The sequence below is a fragment of the Heptranchias perlo genome, chromosome 26, assembly GCF_035084215.1.
Source record: "Heptranchias perlo isolate sHepPer1 chromosome 26, sHepPer1.hap1, whole genome shotgun sequence".
Lineage (NCBI taxonomy): Eukaryota > Metazoa > Chordata > Chondrichthyes > Hexanchiformes > Hexanchidae > Heptranchias > Heptranchias perlo.
The window spans coordinates 41013078-41036724 of NC_090350.1; the positions used below are offsets into that span (position 1 = coordinate 41013078).

Sequence of the window (23647 nt, forward strand, 5' to 3'; positions counted from 1 at the left end):
ATTGAGCCATCCAATTTAATGATTCTGTTTCACAAAGTTAGCAACAGCTGGAGTAAATTAAAAGTAACAAATCCCATCAGAACAACACAACCATCTTATAAAGTCCCAGTTTATTCATTCACATCTACTGCTAGTTGCCAAACCACCATTATATAAGGTAGCTGCCATCTTCTATAAATAGATCTGATACAAATAAAGCTTTGAGATAGATCCACCACAATGTTTTGCATGCAAATTTCTAAGTCATGCTTAAGAAATATTAAAAAGGAACCCCCCACCTCTAACTAACATGAAGAAATGTCTCCAATTGACGAAGGAGATGCACCTTTAGCCATAATACTCCAAATTAAACATAGACGCACTTTAGCAGCACCATAATACACTGCATTAAAGAAAGACTTGCATTTATATAGTGCCTTTCACGACCTCAGGACATCCTAAAACACTTCACAGCCAATGAAGTACTTTAGAAGTGTGGTCACTGTTGTAGTGTAGGGAAACGCGGCAGCCAATTTGCACACAGCAAGATCCCGCAAACAGCGATGTGATAATGACCAGATAATCTGATGTTGGTTGAGGGATAAATATTGGCCAGGACACCAGGGAGAACTCCCCTGCTCTTCTTTGAAATAGTGCAGACGGGGCCTCAGTTTAACACCTCAAAAGTACTTAATTGGCTGTGAAGCGCTTTGGGACTTCCTGAGGTTGTGAAAGCGCTACATAAACACAAGTTCTTTCTTTCTTTACTGGTGCTACAATTGGCCTCAGTGTCACTGAACGAGGGAGAGGAAAATTCAGCCGAGGTTACGACTCATCGGTATCTAGTGAGTCCTGCTGTAAATGCATTTTTGTGGCCTTCAGGCAGGCTCGGCTCAGCCTCAGCTCAGATATTCCATCCAGCCAATTAGCCCGCCAGCTTTCAGTGACTAAGCTCACATGTGGAAGAATGGCCTCTTGGACTAGGTTACAAGAGGGTTGGCAGTTCCTATGGAAGCTAAACGCCAGCACCAGTCAACGCCTTCAGGAGAGGAGGGGGGAGAAAAATGGTGGAAGAGAAAACAGAAAATAAACCTGAAATGCTGCCTTCCTACCTGGAAAATGTGCCTTTACAATATAGGGAGAGGAAAGACTTACCGTTTGGTAGTGAATTAAGCTCAGAGCCAACGTTACTGTGCGGAGAAAACGCTTCACCAGATTCAATTGAAAGTTGTGTATTAACCGCGTCCCCACGTTGCTTTGTGGGCAAAGGACTGGTGAAGTGAAAAATCGTTTCTCCACAGCTGTGACATCACAGTGGTAACGCGACATCACAAAGCAGTTCCAACTGATCTCCGAGAACATTACAAACTACAAAATTAACATTCAGTTTAGAAACTTTTCCCATATAGAATGTCACAGGTAAAACGCATCGACAGCCTGGTACTGCTGCTACCAGGAACACGCTGAGGCCTTTCAGCCCCTCGAGCCTGTTCCGCCATTCAATTAGATCACGGCCGATCTGTATCTTAACTGCATCTACCCGCCTTGGTTCAGTAACCCCTCATACCCTTGCCTAACAAACATCTGTCCGTCGTGCAGCAAGATGGAGGTTTCCAGGAACGCACAGGCAGATCTCAGGCTGGTCCAAAGAGCCAGCCCTAATTGCAATCAGCAGAGTGGTTTCAAACCCCTAACCCCGTATCCCTAATAGCACTCCTGGACCAGGCAAGCCTCCCTTACTGCTCCAAAGGTGGGAGCCAGGATCTGAGCCGATCCCACATATCTGAGGGGACAAAACCTCTATTATCATCACAGACACATTAACATTGTCCTTCAACCACACTGAAGGTGGATCTCCATCCTGTCTTAGCGTTGTAACAGGTTAAGAGGATGTTTAAGAACTGCTTTGGAACACTAGTGTGCCTGGCCAAAGCCCAGTAAGCTTTTGATCCTGGGCTAATCAAATTATAGGCAAGGCCTATTTTAATATGCTGATTCTGTTGCCTCTTTTTTAATAAACCCTGCAAGTAGACATTGTCCCAGTGTCATCAACCCAAAATAATAGAAATCTAACAAAAGTGCCCCCTTTTTTTTTTTAAGAGGGGCACAAACAATAAACACCCAAATCATATCAAAGAAAAAGGAAACTTATCAAATTAAATCATAATGTTGTTACCGATGTTAACTACATACTCCAGTGCGTACGGTGCCCACCGGTCGTGGAAGGCCTCAAGCGTACGAGCAGACACCGCGTGCTCCCTCGCCAGGGCCACCCGGGCATGGACAAGACCACGGAAGAGAGGCAGAGGCAGACAGGCAAAGCGACTGCCCCTAGGTCCCAACCTGGACCTGTGGATGGCCACCTTGGCCAGGGTAGCCAAAGATCAGGAGCGTGGGACTGAAGTGGAGCCTGAAGTTGAGGAGCAGACCCTTCAAATAGTGGAAGAGGGGCTGCAATCTCACACTCCGTATAAATGTGATACACGGACTCATCCAGGCCGCAGAAGTCACGGGCTGTGAAGTGAACTAAAAGCTTATTTGTCGGTACTGCTCCGTGCAACACTCTCCACCCCAGACCCCCAACAGTGCAGGGGAGGACTCCCGTGCAGAGAGCCCTCCAATGGGGTCCCCCGCTTCCAATGGACAGGGAGATGGCACACCAAGACTGATTCTGTTGCAATCACACAGACTGGCTTGTGTTTTTCAGATGAACACAAGGGGGGGGGAAAACCACCACCCTCCTGCCTGCACCCCCCTAACCTAACCCTTACATAGAACGTACAGCACAGAAACAGGCCATTCGGCCCAACAGGTCTATGCTCCACACAAGCCTCCTCCCTCCCTACTTCATCTAACCCTATCACTATATCCTTCTATTCCTTTCTCCCTCATGTACTTATCTAGCTTCCCCTTAAATGCACTAATGCTATTCACCTCAACGATTCTTTGTGGTAGCGAGTTCCAAATTGTAACCACTCTCTGGGTAAAGAAGTTTCTCCTGAATTCCCTATTGGATTTATTAGTGACTATCTTAAATTTATGGCTCCTAGTTTTGGTCTCCCCCACAAATGGAGATAATTGAACATTAGCGAGGTGTTATTTATTTACTTATGTTTGTTCTTGCATTCAGTGCACCTTAATGAGATGTGAACTAGTCAGCAAAGCTGTTTCTGCCTGAAATAAATGGCAACTTTGAAATTGATATTACTGCAAATAGGTAATGGTGATTGCTTTTTGGCTGACATAAGCAACTGCCTGCTTTAAACGTGAACGCTTTAAGTGGTGGCGACTGTACATGCAGTGCTCATGAGATTAACGTCAATTAAACTCACGAGCAAAGAACTCATCGGGGGTTCATAAACTGCATCCTCTGACCTGTCACACTAGCCCTATGCAAGACTAGGTAGAGTTCCTAAAGTGCACCGGTGTGCAGTACCTTTATAAGGTTAATCACGCAATGTAAGCATGAGATTACATAAGCGTGTTCCAGTTTCATGTAGTTAGTACATAAGTACATGAGCTTACATATTAATCCTATCAGTAAGGCACTCCAACTCTCATGCATGCTCACTAGTGTAACTAATTGTTCTCTGGACACATGAACAACAAATATCCTTCACAAACTTCACTATCTCCTTTAGAGTTACTCTCCTTTCCCATTCCCCTCCTAGTCCCAAGCACTTGTTCAGCAATTTCCACTGAATAGTGAATGGAGTAAAATATACCACAGGAAGTTTATATAGAGAAGCAGACAGTGGAAAATCTCCTTCAAAATACAAAAGACTTTATTAATATGTTGCGTAATCCTGTTATAAAGGTGAAACAGAGTGCGTAACAAGATTGGTTGCATCATTGCACGATAGACTTATATACACATGGGTTCAACTGCACCATCCAACAAAACATTCACCCTACTCCCCCATTCTCTCTCCTGGAAGCTCGGACGCCTGCTGGGGTACAGTTCCGCATACCCCACCCAAGTGTTCATGTTCTCAAGTGTCAGCTTGGACCATGAGTGAAGGCAGGCAATTGGACTGTGAAGGGCATTACATCGGATCCTGACCGCACCCCGATGATCAGGAGCAAGTGCTCGGCTCCTCTGCACCCCTTAACCCAGGAGGTGCTGAGGCCAATCATAGCACCCCTACTTCTGCCCTGTCTGAGATCAACCAACCAAGCACAGGCCAGGGATTGAACCCAGAATCATCCCAGCTTTGTATGGCTCAGTCTTAAGCAGCTGAACCATCAGGGAGTTCTACTAATTATATTATATACACATATAAAAAAAATACACAAAGTATACAGACTTTGCAAACAAAAATAGAAAGACTTTCATTTATATAGCGCATCATCCCATTAAACGTGTCCGAACATTTTATATACAATGAATTACACTGAAAGGCAGTGGTTGTTGTATGTAGGCAAATACAGCAACCATTTTGCATTCAGCAAGATCCCATAAACAGCAATGAGATGAAAAACAAGTTAGTGTGTTTTTGGTTGTATTGGTTGAGGGAGGACATTAGGAGAACTCCCAGCTCTGCTTCGAATCGTGACGTATGACTTTTATCATCCAGGCAGATGTGGCCTGAGATTTAGCGTTTCAAAATCGAAAAGGAAGGCACCTCCAACAATGCAGCACTCCAGAGAGTCAGCCAACATTCTATTGTCAAGTCCTGGAGCGAGTCTTGAACCCACGATCTTCTGACTCAGGCTGCGACAGGGAGTATACAACAAGACTGAACACTATTGGACAGGTTTATACAACAGGACTGCACAGGGATTCAATAGTATCAGCCTACAAAAAAGTGCTCAATGTATCGTTGACAGTAAAATGTTCAAGCAGAGTTTACCGTGGGCTTCTCCAGTAGTTAAATATATTGTTCAGTGTCGCAGTATTTTCACTATGGAGGTGTAGTGTTCACAAGTGAAAGTCAGTACAAACAGCTGGATGCATTCTTCAGTTGGGAGCATAACCCTGAAAAGAACATAAGACACACTTATTTTTACGAGGCTGATATGGAAGGACATTAGGGCTGCCAACCCTCCACGATTGTCCTGGAGTCTCCAAGAATTAAAGATTAATCTCTTGGACACTGCTGCGAGCAACCCCCAGGGAGAAAAACCATAGGGGTGTAAAGAGAACTTCTTTCCCCCTCCCCCATTTTCTTTGAACACTTTCATTTATTAGTTATAAAAACATTGAAATTGGGGGGGAAAAAAAAGTCTGTCTGACAAGTCAAGAATGATCCAATTGGGACTGTTTGTTCTCCAATTGGCTGTGGGAAGGCGGTACCTAGCGAGGATGGACATGTCCCATCAACAACGGCAGGACGGTTAGAGGCAGGATGTCATGTGATGAAGCCTCCAGGAATACGTCCAACTAGAGTTGGCAACCCTAAAGGACATGTTACCAACACCTCACAGTATTCCTCCTACCCCCCAACCCCCAGCTTTGATACCAAGGATGCATCGAGATCTCAGATCCGATCCAAAGGGGTGTGAAAAATGACCAACATTCTTAAACTGTTATAAAGTTAGTGCAAATTTCCAGCGTAACACAAAAAACTCCTGCATAGGACACCCTCCAACCTCGGCCACGTATCGTGCCTTCTCTTTCAAATTTGTGGAGCTAAAAATCAGAGATAATTTAATTGGTATTGCAACTTTTTCTCAAGTCCAAAAACCAGAGTGTGGCGATGCCGGTGATGGACTGGGGTTGACAATTGTAAACAATTTTACAACACCATTTTCCAACAACGTTCACCTGAGGAAGGAGGAAGCCTCCGAAAGCTTGTGAATTTAAAATAAAATTGCTGGACTATAACTTGGTGTTGTAAAATTGTTTACAAAAACCAGGAGGGCAGAGCACAGGGGTCGCAGCCAGGCAGGAGATCTGATGGGCACAACTCAGCCTTGTGAATTTCCACACCCACCGTTTGTGGCGCTCTGCTTATAAATTCCCAGAAATGCCAGTTTCCGAACAGATCAAAGATATAAAATCACTGGCCCTTCCCAGGGATCAAGTTCTGAGCTTTACTGATCATTTAAATGGATTGAAATCTCTAAATAGACAATGTCTCCACATCCTGGGGCACAGAAATGGCAAAATTGGACTTTTTTTTTGAAAAAAAGTGACTGTGCCTCTTATATTTACATCAAGCATTCCCGGCCCAGGTACAGCACCGTGAGACTCTGAATGAAGCTCGTACCTAAAATGTACCTCAGACACAACTGAAGGAGCATCCCTACTGCACCAGTGAGACATTTTCCACTTTCCCCACCACCCTATGGTCTCAAGAGTGAGATTACTGGTTTAGTTGTTTTTAAATTATTCATTTTCGAGATGTGGGCATCGTTGGTAAGGCTGACATTTATTGCCCATCCCTAGTTGCCCTGAGGTGGTGATGGTGAGCCTTCTGCTTGAACCCCTGCAGTCCATGTGGTGAAGGTTTCTCCAACAATGCTGTTGGGTAGGATTTTGACCCAGTGACGATGAAGGAACGGCGATATTTTTCCAAGTCAGGATGGTGTGTGACTTGGAGGGGAACCTGGAGGCGAGGGTGTTCCCATGCACCCATTGCCCTTGACCTTTTAGGCAATGGAGGTCATGGGTATGGGAGGTGCGACTGAAGAAGCCTTGGATAGCACACACTCTAGCCATGGTGCACTGGTGGTAGAGAGAGTAGATGTTTAAGATTTGGTGCCAAATTACCCTACCTGTAAATGTCTTAAAAAAAACAGCTGATGAAACTGCACTGGTGAAAGTTTTTTACCTGATACCTTCATCACTGTGCTGCATCTTCATCATCCAAGTGCTTGTCTGGGACTGGTGGAGGCTCATCCATCGCCCCTTCAACTGTAGCTTCAGGCTTCTCTTGAATCTGTGGCTGGCACTCTTTGTTCCTCTGTTTGACCACTTTTGCATAGATTGGTGCACCTTCCATCGACTCCTTGTTCTCATTGCTGCATCCATCCATCCCCCTTGGTTCTGTCGAGACCATTTCCTCATATGGGATCGTGGACTCCGGGCTCTGTTGCTCTGGACTCACCTGCTCAGACATCCACGTGTTCACCGGGACGTCTTTCACCACTTCATACAAGCTATCGCCACTGCCGTCTTCAATCTCTACTGGACTGGCCAACGGAATATTTGGGATACGTTGGGCATTTTGGGATTCATCGCCCACATTTCCCGTCTGTTGGACTGTGGGGGCAAAGGATCAGTTTTCAGTCATTAGCCATTCACATCTTCTAGAAATGGACACACTAACAAGTTATGAGGACAGTCACCACGGTTGGATGTTTATCTTGTGGCATTTCTCCCTGATCGTGTTGTCAACACGGTGCCTTTACACACAGCCATCTTGGGGAGCCACTGATGATCATCTTAGATGCCTTTTACTTCAGAAAAGTACAAAGACAACATCGTAGCCAGGACATAACATCTCCAGGCATTTCTTACTAGAGAAATTTCAAAGTCTGAATAAAGTACAGACTTGGTTAAGAAGTTGGCTGAGCGAAAGGCGACAGAGAGTAGGGATAATGGGAAGGTACTCACATTGGCAGGATGTGACTAATGGAGTCCTGCAGGGATCTGTCTTGGGGCCTCAATTAGTCACAATATTTATTAATGACTTAGATGAAGGCATAGAAAGTCTCATATCTAAGTTTGCCGATGACACAAAGATTGGTGGCATTGTAGGCAGTGTAGATGAAAACATAAAATTACAAAGCGATATTGATAAATTAGGTGAATGGGCAAAACTGTGGCAAATGGAATTCAATGTAGACAAATGTGAGGTCATCCACTTTGGATCAAAAAAGGATAGAACAGAGTACTTTCTAAATGGTAAAAAGTTAAAAAACAGTGGATGTCCAAAGGGACTTAGCGGTTCAGGTACATAGATCATTGAAGTGTCATGAACAGGTGCAGAAAATAATCAATAAGGCTAATGGAATGCTGGCCTTTATATCTAGAAGACTAGAGTACAAGGGGGCAGAAGTTATGCTGCAGCTATACAAAACCCTGGTTAGACCGCACCTGGAGTACTGTGAGCAGTTCTGGGCACCGCACCTTCGGAAGGACATATTGGTCTTGGAGGGAGTGCAGCGTAGGTTTACTAGAATGATACCCGGACTTCAAGGGTTAAGTTAAGAGGAGAAATTACACAAATTGGGGTTGTATTCTCTGGAGTTGAGAAGGTTAAGGGGTGATCTGATCGAAGTTTATAAGATATTAAGGGGAACGGATAGGGTGGATAGAGAGAAACTATTTCCGCTGGTTGGGGATTTTAGGAGTAGGGGGCACAGTCTAAAAATTAGAGCCAGACCTTTCAGGAATGAGATTAGAAAACATTTCTACACACAAAGGGTGGTAGAAGTTTGGAACTCTCTTCCGCAAACGGCAATTGATACTAGCTCAATTGCTAAATTTAAATCTGAAATAGATAGCTTTTTGGCAACCAAAGGTATTAAGGGATATGGGCCAAAGGCAGGTATATGGAGTTAGATCACAGATCAGCCATGATCTTATCAAATGGCGGAGTAGGCACGAAGGGCTGAATGGCCTACTCCTGTTCCTAAGCGTTCAGTTCAGGGCACGGCACCTCGGGAAGGATATATTGGCCTTGGAGGGGGTGCAGCGCAGATTCACCAGAATGGTACCGGGGTTAAAAGGGTTAAATTATGAGGACAGGTTGGGCTTGTATTCCCTTGGGTATAGAAGATTAAGAGGTGATCTGATTGAGGTGTTTAAGATGATTAAAGGATTTGATAGGGTAGATAGAGAAACTATTTCCTCTGGTGGGGGGAGTCCAGAACAAGGGGGCATAACCTTAAAATTAGAGCTAGGCCGTTCAGGGGTGATGTCAGGAAGCACTTCTTCACACAAAGGGGAGTGGAAATCTGGAACTCTCTCCCCAAAAAGCTGTTGAGCCTGGGGGTCAATTGAAAATTTCAAAACTAAAATTGATAGTTTTTTGTTACGCGAGGTATTAAAGGTAATGGGACCAAGGCGGGTAAATTGAGTTGAGATACAGATCAGCCATGATCTAATTGAATAGCGGAACAGGCTCGAGGGGCTGAATGACCTCCTCCTGTCCCTATGTTGCTAGGAACCAAATTTAACATCAGATGGTGTAACAATCAGGTACAACTGGGGACAAGGCCCTAAAAGGTCAGATGTCTCAAGGTAACCTTCTCTCCACTGAAACACTTACAACTAACAGCAAAGGTTGAACTGGCTTGGGGTTGATTTCTCTGGAAAGGAAAAAACTAAGATCTGATAGAGGTCTTTGAAATTATGAAGGGGTTCGATAGAGTGGATGTGGAGAAACTGTTTACAAAACGGGGGGGGGGGGCACAGATATGCAATAGCCACTAACTGATCAAATTAAGACTTTAGGAGGAATTTCTTTACACAAAGAGTGAAAGAATGTGGAACTCGCTGCCACATGGAGTGGGTACAGCAGACAGCATTGATGCATACATGAGGGAGAAGGGAATAGAAGGATATGGGGGCAGGGTGGGAAGAGGTAATTAGAGTGGGAGGAGGCTCTGTGGAGCATTAACACTGGCATAGGCCAGTTGGGCCAAATGGCCTGTTTCTACGCTGTGGATTCAATGTCATCCTTCCGCCACTGAAGGCGCCAGCTCTTGCTGGGGTCCAATTCCAGAGGTGCCCGCAACCTGCCTGTGCCTTGGCCCAAGTTGCAGCTCTTCATGAGTGAGCCTAGGTGTGAATGTTGTCCAGCTCCCTGAACATGGAGGGAATTATAGCTGACCTACAGACCTGTCTTCACCCAACATCCATACTTTCCAGCAGGATTCCCAGATAGGGATCAGGTACGAGAATGGTGGCCGATTATTCTTTTCCTGGCCAGAAATGCCAAAACCTGTCGTTGCATTGCCGACTGCTACTCTACCCGTGATCGGCCACGTCAGCACTGACTGTATGGCTCAGTATTACACATCCAGAGGCAGCCGTGGCTCAGTGGGCAGCACTCTCGTCTGAGTCAAAAGGTTATAGGTTTGAATCCCACTCCAGAGACTTGAGCACAAAATTCTATGCCGACACTCCCGACGCAGTTCTGAGGGAGTGCTGCACTGTCAGAAGAGCCGCCATTTGGATGAGATAGGTGCAGGTCCAGGTCCAGGTACTTTTTAAAAAAAAGAGTTGAGGGTCCCTGCCTCTACCACCAGTTCGAGCAGCAAATTCCATACACCCACCACCCTCTGGGTAAAAAAGTTTTTCCTCATGCCCCCTCTAATCCTTCCGCCAATCAGCTTAAATCTCTGTCCTCTAGTTCTTGAACTCTCCGCTAGGGGAAACAGGTACTTCCTGTCTACTCTATCTGGGCCCCTCATAATTTTGTACACCTCAATCAAGTCTCCCCTCAGCCTCCTCTGCTCCAAGGAAAACAACCGCAGCCTATCCAATCTCTCCTCGTAGCTGCAATTTTCAAGTCCTGGCAACATTCTTGTAAATCTTCTCTGCACTCTCTCCAGAGCAATTACATCCTTCCTGTAATGTGGTGACCAGAACTGCGCACAATACTCCAGCTGTAGCCTTACCAGCGTTTTATACAGTTCTGCCATTACATCCCTGCTTTTGTATTCTATACCTCGGCTAATAACGGAGAGCATTCCGTATGCCTTCTTCACAACCTTATCTACCTGTACTGCCACCTTCAGGGACCTGTGCACATGCACTCCAAGGTCTCTCACTTCCTCTACCCCTCTCAATATATTCCCGTTTACTGCGTATTCCCTTTTACTGTTTGCCCTCCTGAAGTGCATTACCTCACACTTCTCCGGGTTGAACTCCATTTGCCAATTTTCTGCCCACTCCACCAACCCATTGATATCTTCTTGGAGTCTACAGCTATCCTCTTCACTATCAACTACCCAGCCAATTTTTGTGTCATCTGCAAATTTACCAATCATGCCCCCTACATTCAAGTCCAAATCATTAATATATACCACAAACAGCAAGGGACCCAAAACTGAGCCCTGTGGCACACCACTGGAAATGGATTTCCATTCACAAAGACATCCATCGACTTTTACCCTTTGTTTCCTGTTACTGAGCCAATTTTGGATCCAATTTGCCACATTTCCCTGTATCCCATGGGCTTTTACCTTTCTGACCAGTCTGCCATGTGGGACCTTGTCAAATGCCTTACTAAAATCCATATAGACAACATCCACTGCACTACCCTCATCAATCCTCCTTGTCACTTCCTCAAAGAATTTAATCAGATTTGTAAGGAATGACCTTCCCTGAACAAATCCATGCTGACTATCCCTGAGTAAACCATGCCTTTCCAAGTGACAGTTTATCCTATCTCTCAGTATTGATTCTAATAGTTTGCCCACCACCGAGGTAAGACTGACCGGCCTATAATTGTTCGGCCTTTCCCTCGTACCCTTTTTAAACAATGGTACTACGTTTGCAGTCTTCCACTCCTCAGGTACCTCCCCTGTATCTAGTGAGGATTGGAAAATGATCCTCAGAGCATCCGCTATTTCCTCCCTGGCTTCCTTCAATAGCCAGGGAAACAATCCATCCGGCCCTGGTGACTTATCAACTTTCAAGGATTCTAGTCCCTCTCGTACTTCCTCTCTCGTTATGTTTACCTTATCCAATATTTCACACCTCTCCTCTTTAACTACTACGTCCGGATCATCCCTTTCCTTTGTGAATACGGAGACAAAATATTCATTTCAAACCCTACCCACATCCTCTGCTTCTACACACAAGTTACCCTTATCATCCCTGATAGGTCCCACCTTTTCCTTAGCTATCCTCTTGTTCTTAATGTACTGATAAAACATCTTTGGGTTTTCTTTAATCTTACTAGCTAATATTTTTTCATGCCCTCTCTTTGCTTTCCTTATTTCCTTTTTTACATGATCCCTGTACTTTCTATACTCCTCTAGGCTTTCTGCAGTATTTAGTTTTCTGTGACAGTCATAAGCTTTCTTTTTCTGCTTTATCTTGCCCTGTATACTTCTAGACAACCAGAGGGCTCTAAATTCGGCAGTGCCACCCTTTTTCTTTGAGGGGACGTGTCTGCATTGTACCTGTAGAATTTCACTTTTTAGTGCCTCCCACTGGCTTGCCACTGATTTCTCCTCAAGTAGTTATGTCCAGTTCACTTCTGCCAAATCACCTCTTCGTTCTGTAAAATTTGCCTTCCCCCAATTTAAAACGTTTACTCCTGATTTAACTCTGTCCTTTTCCATAATAATGCTAAAACTAACCAAACTGTGGTCACTATCCCCAATATGGTCACCCACTGTCACTTCACCCACTTGCCCATCTTCATTTCCCAGGACTAAATCTAGAATTGCATCCCCTCTTGTTGGGCTTGTCACGTACTGGCTAAAGTAGTTCTCCTGGACACCAATCAAAAATTTGCAGCCTCTGTGTCCCTCACACTGTTTGAATTCCAGTTGATGTTAGGGTAGTTAGTTGAAGTCCCCTACTATAATTGCCCTCTTATTTTTGCACTCAGAGATTTGCCTACATATTTGTTCTTCTATCTCCCTTTCGCTATTCGGGGGTCTATAGTTCACTCCTAGTAGTGTGACTGCCCCTTTTTTTTATTTCTTAGCTCAACCCATATGGCCTCGATTGATGATCCATTTAGCAGATCATCCCTTCTCACAACTGTAATTGATTCTTTAACCAATAATGCTACCCCCCCCCTTTTTTTTTAAAAATGACCCACTCTATCCTGCCTAAAAACTCTATCCAGGGATATTGAGCTGCCAATTATCCCCCTCTTTAAGCCAGGTTTCCATTATAGCAATGATATCATGCTGCCATGTGTCTATCTGTGCCCTTAGCTCATCTGCTTTGTCTGTAATACTCCTTGCATTGAAGTATATACCCTTTAACCCCGTCAAATTCCTGTGCTGAACACTATTTAACCTTTGCTTCTTTTGCCTTTCTGAGTCACTAACAACGTCACTAACTGCTTTTCTGCTTCCCGTTTCCTGGTCTGAATTTGTCCCATCTGTACCTGCCCTTTGGTTCCCATCCCCCTGCCATACTAGTTTAAACCCTCCCTAACAGAACTAGCAAATGCCCTGAGGATATTGGTCCCGGTTCTGCTTGGGTGCAACCCGTCCAGCTTGTACAGGTCCCGCCTTTCCCAGAATCGGTCCCAATGCCTCAGGAATTTAAACCCCTCCCTCCTACACCATCTCTCAAGCCACGCATTCATCTGGTCTATTCTCCTATTTCTGCTCTCGCTAGCACATGGCATTGGGAGTAATCCTGAGATTACTACCATAGAGGTCCTGCTTTTTAATTTATTTCCCAACTCCCTATATTCTGCTTGCAGGACCTCATCCCTTTTTTACCGATGTCGTTGGTACCGATATGGACCATGATCTCTGGCTGTTCACCCTCCCCCTTCAGAATGTCCTGCAGCCGCTCTGTGATATCCTTGACCCTAGCACCAGGGAGGCAACATACCATCCTGGAGTCACGTCTGCGGCCGCAGAAACGCCTATCTGTTCCCCTTACGATGGAATCCCCTATCACTATTGCCCTCCCATTCTTTTTCCTCCCCCCCTGTGCAGCTGAGTCACTCGTGGTGCCACGAACTTCGCTCTTGCTGCTTTCCCCTGATAAGCCATCTCCCCCAACAGTATCCAAAGCAGTATATCTGTTGGAGAGGGAGATGGCCCCAGGGGACTCCTGCTCTACCTGCCTAGTCCTTTTACTCTGCCTGGCGGTCACCCATTTCCATTCTGCCTGCGTAATCTTTACCTGCGGTGTGACCACCTCACTGAACGTGCTATCCACAATAATCTCAGCATCGCAGATGCTCCACAGTGAATCCACCCGCAGCTCCAGCTCCGAAATGCAGTTAGCCAGTAGCTGGACACACTTCCTGCACACATGGTCGCCAGGGACACCTGTAGTGTCCATGACTTCCCACATAGTGCAGGAGGAGCATATCACAGGTGCGAGCTCTGCTGCCACGACATGCCTTAGATTAAGCTCGTTAGTTACTCCCTTTAATGAGTTTACTCCTTTAAATTACTCTTAATTTAGAGAATGTTAACTACAGTAGTGACCTTGATTCACTAAAAAACACTACTTGCTATAACTAAATTAAGTTTAGTTTCTTCAAAATAGTGGCCGTGGGATCTTTCAAGTCTTCCTGAGGGGGCAGACGGGGCCTCAGTTTAACGTCTCATTCGAAAGACGGCACCTCCGACAGTGCAGCACTCCATCAGTACTGGCACTGGAGAATCAGCCTAGGTTTTGTGCTCAAGTCTCTGGAGTGGGACTTGAAACTGTGACCTTCTGATACCGAGGCGAGAGCGCGCCGCCCACCGAGGCGAGAGCGCGCCGCCCACCGAGGCGAGAGCGCGCCGCCCACCGAGGCGAGAGCGCGCCGCCCACCGAGGCGAGAGCGCGCCGCCCACCGAGGCGAGAGCGCGCCGCCCACCGAGGCGAGAGCGCGCCGCCCACCGAGGCGAGAGCGCGCCGCCCACCGAGGCGAGAGCGCGCCGCCCACCGAGGCGAGAGCGCGCCGCCCACCGAGGCGAGAGCGCGCCGCCCACCGAGGCGAGAGCGCGCCGCCCACCGAGGCGAGAGCGCGCCGCCCACCGAGGCGAGAGCGCGCCGCCCACCGAGGCGAGAGCGCGCCGCCCACCGAGGCGAGAGCGCGCCGCCCACCGAGGCGAGAGCGCGCCGCCCACCGAGGCGAGAGCGCGCCGCCCACCGAGGCGAGAGCGCGCCGCCCACCGAGGCGAGAGCGCGCCGCCCACCGAGGCACAGCTGACGCTTGGACAGCGCTAAAAACAGATTTAGAAGCAAAATACTGCAGATGCTGGAAATCCGAAATGAAAACAGAAAATGCTGGAAATACTCAGCAAGTCAGGCAGCATCTGTGGAGAGAGAAACAGTTAACATTTCAGGTCGATGACCCTTCGTCAGCACCGGAAGAAGTTGAAGATTAAAAAGTTTTTAAGCAAGTACAGAGCCAGGGAAATGGGGGGTGGGGAGGGATGGGGGAAATGAACAAAAGGGAAGGATCGTGATAGGGTGGAGGGCAGGAGTGATTAGGGATGATGGTGCAAGGCGAGGAGGGTGGGAATGGGACAAGTAAAGAAACAAAGATGGGTCTAGAGGAGCTGTAAATGGCAACATCAGAACCATTACCAGCACCTGCTGTCTTAAAAAAAAAATGGGAGCAGTGGTTATGATTTGAAGTTATTGAAATCAATGTTGAATCTGGAAGGTTGTAAAGTGCCTAATGGAAAGATGAGGTGCTGTTCCTCGAGCTTCCGTTGAGTTTCATTGGAAAAGTGCAAGAGGCCGAGGTCAGAGTGGGAGTGGGACGGGGAATTAAAATGGCAAGCGACCGGCAGGTCAGGGTCACACTTGCAGACAGAGCGGAGGTGTTCAGCAAAGCAATCACCCAATCTGCGTTTGGTTTCCCCAGTGTAGAGGAGACCGCATTGTGAGCAGCGAATACAGTATAGTAAATTGAAAGAAGTACAAGTAAATCACTGTTTCCCCTGGAAGGAGTGTTTGGGGCCCTGGACAGTGGGAAGGGAGGAGGTGAAGGGGCAGGTGTTGCATCTCCTGCACTCGCACAGGAAGGTGCTGTCGGGAGGAGAGCAGGTGTTGGGGGTGATGGAAGAGTGGACCAGGGTGTCAAGGAGGGAGGGGTCCCTTCAGAATGCTGAAAGGGGAGGGGAAGATGCGTTTGGTGGTGGTGGTGGGATAGTGCTGAAGATGGCGGAAATGGCAGAGGATGATACATTGAAGGTGGAGGCTGGTGGGGTGGAAGGTGAGGACAAGGGGGACCCTATCATGGTGCTGGGAGGGAGAGGAAGGGGTGAGGGCAGAAGTGCGAGAAATGGGACGGACACGGTCGAGGGCCCTGTGAACTACAGTGGAGGGGAATCCTCAGTTGAGGAAAAAGGAAGACATATCAGAAGCACTGGTGTGGAAGGTGGCAGCGTCAGAACAGATGCGACAGAGATGGAGAAACTAGGAGAAGGGAATAGAGTCCTTACAGGAAGCGGGGTGGGAGGAAGTGTAATCAAGGTAGCTGTGGGAGTCAGTGGGCTTATAATAGATATTGGTTGACAGCCTATCCCCAGAAATGGAGATAGAGAAGTCGAGGAAGGGAAGGGACGAGTCGGACATGGACCATGTGAAGGCGAGGGAGGGGTGGAAATTGGAAGCAAAGTTGATGACATTTTCCAGTTCGGGGTGAGAGCAGGAAACGGCACCGATAGTCATCAATGTACCGGAAAAAAGGTGAGGGAGGGGACCTGAGTAGGACTGGAACAAGGAATGTTCCACGTATCCCACAAAAAGGCAGGCATAGCTGGGATCCATACGGGTTCCCATAGCAACACCTTTTATTTGGAGGAAGTGAGTGGAGTCAAAGGAGAAGTTGTTCAATGCCAGAACAAGTTCAGCCAGGCGGAGAAGGTTGGTGGTACAGGATGGGGACTGGTTGGGCCTCCATGGTGGGGGACGGAGATGGAGGGTCTGGACATCCATGGTGAAAAGGAGACGGTTAGAGCCGGGGAACTAAACAGATTAACTGGTCATTATCACATTGCTGTTTGTGGGATCTTGCTGTGCACAAATTGGCTGCTGCATTAACTACATTACTACAGTGGCTACACTTCAAAGGTACTTAATTGGCTGTGAAACGCTTAGGGACGTCTGGAGGTCGTGAAAGGCGCTATATAAATGCAAGGTCATTCTTCCTTTATCTACTGGGCCAGCAGAGGGCACTCCAACTACAGCGTACAGAAAAAGCAGCTGCATGGGGTTTGTGTTCATTCAAGAGACAGAATTAATCTTTTAAGTGAATGCCCAAAAAACACCACTGACTTCTCTGTTTTGTCTGCTGCAGTTCAGTACCTTTATAAAGATTTATCCAGCTACAGGTACAGTTAGTCTTTTATCAGGCATCAGCAAGAGATTTCAAATCTTTAAAACACCGCAGCCAACACATACCAATTGTACTTAGAATCACTCCATTTGTGTTTATCCTGTATGGATCATCTTCTGGTCGAACAAGCACGCTCTGTTTCTTCTGCAGAGTAAACAGAATGACACATAGGGTTTGAGAGTTACTTCATGTTTTGTTAGTCAATAATTAACATCTCTCCGAGCCCTACTCTGGCTCATTGTTCCCCAGCACGTCAACTCCTTACTTCCCTCAGTTTTCTCATCCTCCAACAATTCAATGATCGCTACCTCCTGATTTACCTCATTTTCTCACCAACCTTAAGTGGTTTTCTGGACTTATGGGCCTCGGCCCCTCATCCACATTTCTCAATTCAAAAACAAGCCAAGTAACTAAGTTAATCTAACTGTCGGAATTGGCCTTTAAATCTCTCGAGACGTGCACTAAATAACTTCCTTTTGAGAATTAACATAAATGGTATCAGTCATGGTTCAGTGGGTAGCACGCGCGCCTCGGAGTCAGAGGGTTCTGGGTTCAAGTCCCAGAGAATTGAGCACAGTGAAGGCTGACACTCCAGTGCCAGTACTGAGGGAGTGCTGCACTGTCGGAGGTGCTGCCTTTCGGGTGAGACTTTAAACCGAGTGCCCTCTCAGGTGGGTGTAAAAGATCCCCTGGCATTATTCGAAGAAGAGCAGGGGAGCTCCCCATGGTGTGCTGGTCAATATTTATCCCTCAAACCACACCTTAAAAACAGATTATCTGGTCATTATTTCATCACTGGATGTGGGATCTTGCTGAGTGCAAATTGGCTGCCGTGTTTCCTACATTACAACGGTGACTACACTTCAAATAGTACTTCATTGGCTGTAAAGCGCTTTGGGACGTCCTGAGGTCATGCAAGGCACTATATAAATGCAAGTTCTTTCTTTCTAAACCCATTCTATCCACTGAATCAAAGGCTGAATGTAACTGCACTGCGAACACGTGCATGAATTTGTCTTACTTACTAAATACACCACTTTGAGGTGTTCTTCTTGACTGCTTGCTCCTTTTCTCACTCTTCCAGAAAGTCTATAAAGTAGAAAAGGGCAGGGATGGGGTGTTAATACAAAGCAGCGACTTCCTGCAATCTTCAGCAGCAGGGTATTGTAGTTGTGCACAGGCGAGCTCACTGTTCACTAATCTTTGTTGAGGACCACAAGCCCAGCCGATCTCTTGCTCGAGACCCCATGATTAGGGTTGCCAACCCTCCAGGATCGTCCTGGAGTCTCCAGGAATTAAAGATTAGTCTCCAGGACACTGCTGTGAGCAAAAAGCAGGGATAAAAATCATATTTTTTTTCCCCCCCCATTCATTATAAAAAATATTGGAGACGGGAAGAAAAGTTGTTTGACTGACAGTCAAGAATCATCCAATCAGGTAATTAAGAGCCTGTTTAGTTTCTGATTGGCCTTGGGAAGGCAGGGCACGTGTTGGGCGACCAATGGCGGGGGTTGGGGGCAGAGTAGTTGGAGGCAGGTCATGTGATAACCTCCAGGAATACGTCCAACCAGAGTTGGCAACCCCTCCTCGTGATGCGCTGCACCAGAGAATGATGGGACACAACTGGCCACATGGCGAGCTGCCCATTTCAATCACCCCTCAGTGGGCAGTTGCCATCCAGAAACCAGGCACTTGTCCTGGAGACAATTGGAACCCATAAGATGATTAAAAAAAAGAGTTGATAGTTTCTCTCTCTCCACCCTATTTCCTCTGGTGTGGGAGTCAAAAACAAGGAGGCATAACTTTAAAGTCAGAGTTAGGCCATTCAGGGGTGATGTCAGGAAGCACTTCTTCGCACAAAGGGGAGTGGAAATCTGGAACTCTCTCCCCCCAAAAAGCTGTTGAGGCTGGGGGTCAATTGAAAATTTCAAAACTAAGATTGATAGATTTTTGTTAGGCAAGGGTATTAAGGGTTACGGAAACCAAGGTGAGTAAATGCAGTTAAGATACAGACCAGCCATGATCTAACTGAATAGCGGAACAGGCTCGAGGGGCTGAATGGCCTCCTCTTGTTCCCATATTCCTAATAGTGGTCTTTAAAATTATGAAGGGGTTTGATAGGGTAGACATGGAGATGTTTTCACTTATGGGGAGACCCCAAAACTAGGGGCCATAAATATAATATATTCACTAATAAATCCAATAGGGAATTCAGGAGAAACTTCTTTACCCAGAGAGTGGTTAGAATGTGGAACTTGCTACCACAAGGAGTAGTTGAGGCGAATACCATAGATGCATTTAAGGGGAAGCTAGATAAACACATGAGGGAGAAAGCAATAGAAGGATATGCTGATAGGGTGAGATGAAGTAGGGAGGGAGGAGGCTCGTGTGGAGCATAAACACTGGCATAGGCTAGATGGGCCGAATGGCCTGTTTCTGTGCTGTTCATTCTACGTAAACTCGCAGGATCTCCGTCGGACACGGTGGGACCCACAGCGTAGTGTTTAGGTTGAGGTTAAGAGGTTCTGGTTGTGCGAAGGGGAACGATCGGGAATGGTGTGGTGTAACAGGTCACCACTTGTTCTGCCTGCCCAGCAAAGCTGGCCGAGGGACGGCTCAACGAGCTGCTCTGCGGCAACACGTTGGGCTGGACCCACCATTGGGGGCCATCAGGACACCGGACGTGACACTTTATGTGGATCTTGGTCGCACAACCTGTTCATACCCGACAGGTGCAGAGATCTGAACATACAAAGGTTTGCAGCATGCACAGTAGGGAACGAATCTTTCTCCCTGGTACAGTTCCACTGCAACCTACGGCCCCTCCAGTGCATCACTCAAATGCTCATTTTTACATGCGTGAGCCTAAAATCAAGTATCAGTAAGCTATTTGACTGTGGGTGGCATCACAACACCCAATCTTGTCCTCCTCTCCACCCCCAAAATGTACACACCAAACACACACACACAGAGTTACGAGGCCAGACCTAGTATTATTGACTGTCCCCAAAAGAATTCCATGGTCCTACCTCCTACAGGAAGCACAGACGATCACAAACAGAATGAGCAGCAGCAGAGAAGCAATGGACACAGCCAGGAACAACTGAGGAAAGTGCGACAGGCCAGAGACAGCCTTCAAACTCTGAGGGGCTGGAGCCATGAAGAACTCGGGCTGCAGTGTTGTCTGAGCATGTGAGACCCCTAGAAATAACAGAAGCATCAGCTCCATAAATTATCATTCCATGTAAGAAAATGGCATCACCGAATCCCTCACCGGCCACGTCCTAGAGGTCACCATCGACCAGAAACTCAACTGGACCAGCCACATAAATGCCGTGCTTGCTAGAGCAGGTCAGAGGCTGCAAATGACTCACTTCCCAACTCCCCAAAGCCTCTCCACCGCCTTCGAAGCACGCATTAGGAGTGTAATGGAAACACTCTGCCGACGAGTGCAGCTCCAACAACACACAAAAAGCTCGACACCATCCAGGACAAAGCAGCCCATCCACCACCTTAAACATTCACTCTCTCCACCACCGGCGCACCGTGGCTGCAGTGTGTACCATCTACAGGATGCACTGCAGCAACTCGCCAAGGCTTCTTCGACAGCACCTCCCAAACCCACGACCTCTACCACCTAGAAGGACAAGGGCAGCAGGTGCAGGGGAAATTAGGGATGGGCAATAAATGCTGGCTTTGCCAGCAACTCCCACACCCCAAGAATGAATTAAAAAAAACACAAAGGTTGATTTTCTCCTCCCCGGAAGGAGCTGACTCAAAGAGGCAGCCTCTCAATCAGCAGGTCGCAGGTTCAAGTCCCACTGCAGGGACCTGAGCACATAATCCTGGCAGACACTTCAGTGCAGCACTGAGGGAGTGCAGCACTGTCAGACGTGATCTCTTTCAGATGAGCCGTTATACCGAGGCACCTCCGCTGGGCTTAAAAGATCCTGTGGCACTATTCAAAAGGAGGAGCAGGGGAGATTTCCCCCCTCCCCGGTGTCCTGGCCAATAATTACCCCTAAATCAGCATCAATAAAACAGATAATCTGGTCATTAATCTAATTGCTGCCCTATACAAATTGGCTGCCGTGTTTAGCTACATTACAGTAATGGCAACACTTCACATGTACTTCATTGGCCGTGAAGCAATTTGGGATGGTCCTGAGTTTGTGAAAGGCACTATAAAAATGCAAGTTATTTCTATCGGAGTGCAGTCCAACAGGCACCTCCCCAAGTGCCCCATACTTCCATGTGTGAGCCCACGCAGCAAGCATTGGTAGGCTATTCAATTGTGGTGGGCATCACAACATAGCCTGATCCTGTCCTCACCCTGCATCCATTATGCTTTCCAACAAGGATCAATGGACGACAATCAGGAGTGGGAACCCTGGCTCATTATTTTCCTTCACTGTCCTAATCCAGGTATAGGAGCGTAGGGTCATTCCAGGTGAATGAATTAAGATGGGCCGAATTACTTGCCTCACCCGTAAGTATCTTGTGTAAAGCATTACAAAAATCGGTTAAGCACAACCCCAAAGCCAGCTGTCATTTTATAAACAGCAAATACAAGGTGGCCATTTTGGAAGAAGTGATAAAAACAAGCCTACTTTGGCCATTTCCCTCCCCCCCCCCCCGACCCCCCCTCTCCCCGACCCCCCCCTCCCCCCTCCCGATCCCCCCGACCCCCCCTCCCCCCGACCCCCTCCCGATCCCCCCTCCCCCCGACCCCCCCTCCCCCCGACCCCCTCCCGATCCCCCCTCTCCCCGACCCCCCCCTCCCCCCTCCCGATCCCCCCGACCCCCCCTCCCCCCGACCCCCTCCCGATCCCCCCTCCCCCCGACCCCCCCTCCCCCCGACCCCCTCCCGATCCCCCCTCCCCCCGACCCCCCCTCCCCCCGACCCCCTCCCGATCCCCCCTCCCCCCGACCCCCCCCTCCCCCCGACCCCCTCCCGATCCCCCCTCCCCCCGACCCCCCCTCCCCCCTGTCTGACAGTTTCTCTGTAAAATACAAGGATCCCTATATAGAACCATGATGTGGAGATGCCGGTGATGGACTGGGGTTGATAAATGTAAGGAATCTTACATCACCAGGTTATAATCCAACAATAAAACCGTTGGACTATAACCTGGTGTTGTAAGATTCCTTACATTATATAGAACCAGAATAATGCTTCAAATCTTCAGCCTAAATCATTACAAAGAAAAGGAGCAAGTCCAACCTCACTAACATTTAACCGATTCCACATATTTCCCAGGTTGTTGCACCTTACTGGTTCTCTACAAAAGCAAGCAGACAGGTCACAATATCTTTGAACAAACTTCAGCAGGTAACTTATGGAAGAACATTTTTTTGCCCCGATTCTTGTCTTTCTGGAATACAGTCCACTTTTCTAGAGGCCTCTGAAAATTTCTACATACCCAAACAACAAAAGTCATAACAGAAGTTCATTTCCACCCCAGCTTAAATTCTGTGTCTAAAGACTTGGAAACATAGAATTTTTTAAAAATTCAGAATCAAACTATGATTCCAGACCCATCCTGACTAGTTAACTTTAGGGTTTAGAAACAAGGTGCAGCTCGAATCTCCTTAACACCAGGTTATCTTTAACCTAGTTGGAGAAAGTAAATTTAATAAACAGTCACCTATCAATTTAACTTCCAGCTAGTCCAAAGGAAACACTTACCACATAGGGCAAGGACAGGCAACAGCTTCAGTGAGAGTTCCAGCACTTCTAAAGTTATCATTAACCCTACTCCTCTCCCTTCGAACCAGACACATATAATCCGTACCAACCCCCTGTCTCCTATACTTTACTCTTTCAGACAATCCCCTTCCTTTCTCTGCTGATTGAAAAGATTGACTGTTCTGATCAATAAGGAGAGCTCCACCAAACTGAGGTGCAAAGGAGTGAGTTGGGCTGGCCAAACATGCACAATCAATCAATCCAGAGCAGACAGACACAATCAATCAATGATCAACTCAGTCAATTGCACACCTGTGGATAAATTATGTTTATTCCCTTAAACGAAAGGGGCACAATCTTCATAATAAGTGTTTGGTAAATCTTTCTTCATTCACTCTCCTCCTCCTCTCCTGAAGGCACTGTCTCCTGCTGGGCGCCAAAGAGTTAATCCTTCCGGTTCCGCTATTTGAAGGGGCTGCTCCTCAGTCCCACGCTCCTGATCTTTGGCCACCCGGGGAGGGGATTACGTCAGAGGACCTCCCTGTGGGTCTGCTCCTGGGCCTGACCAAGGTGGCCATTTACAGGTCCAGACTAGACGCGGCCCATGGGGGCGGTCGCTCCGGCTGTCTGCCCCTCTTCCATGGCTTCGTCTGGGTGGTCCTGGAGAGGGGGCACGCAGTGCCTGGCGGTGCACTTAAGGCTTTCCGCGACCAGTGGGCACCGCAGGGACTGGAGTGCATAGTAGACAGGACAATAAAATTATTATTTAATTGGTTTTCTAATTTAATCTGTCAAGATGACATGGGTTGCCCCAGTGTCCTCAGTAAAGGGACACATGTAAACCTAACCCTCCCTCCCGCCATTTTTAAGGGGCTCGTGTGTGAGCTTGGACTTTGTATGGCTGGGTTTCAGAGTCTGTGCTGCCAGCGGGGAGTTTTGCCCCATCTGCAGTGCATGTCAGGAATCGGGGCTCATGCCACACATGGTTTTCTGATAACTGTTTCCGGCAGCGCTGGCTTTTAGAATTACC

General features: G+C 47.4%; 1 protein-coding gene across 1 annotated transcript; it reads right to left on the bottom strand.

The window, feature by feature from the left end:
* Window positions 1-3741: 3741 nt before the first annotated feature.
* LOC137342729 (uncharacterized) lies at window positions 3742-22811 on the bottom strand. The gene is made up of 6 exons (XM_068006884.1): window positions 22618-22811; window positions 19958-20129; window positions 17954-18017; window positions 16994-17072; window positions 6756-7186; window positions 3742-4957 (listed from the first exon to the last, which is right to left on the bottom strand). Exons 1-5 carry the CDS (start codon window positions 22676-22678, stop codon window positions 6768-6770), a joined length of 795 nt encoding a protein of 264 aa, XP_067862985.1. The 5' UTR covers window positions 22679-22811; the 3' UTR covers window positions 3742-4957; window positions 6756-6767.
* Between the last annotated feature and the right edge of the window lie 836 nt (window positions 22812-23647).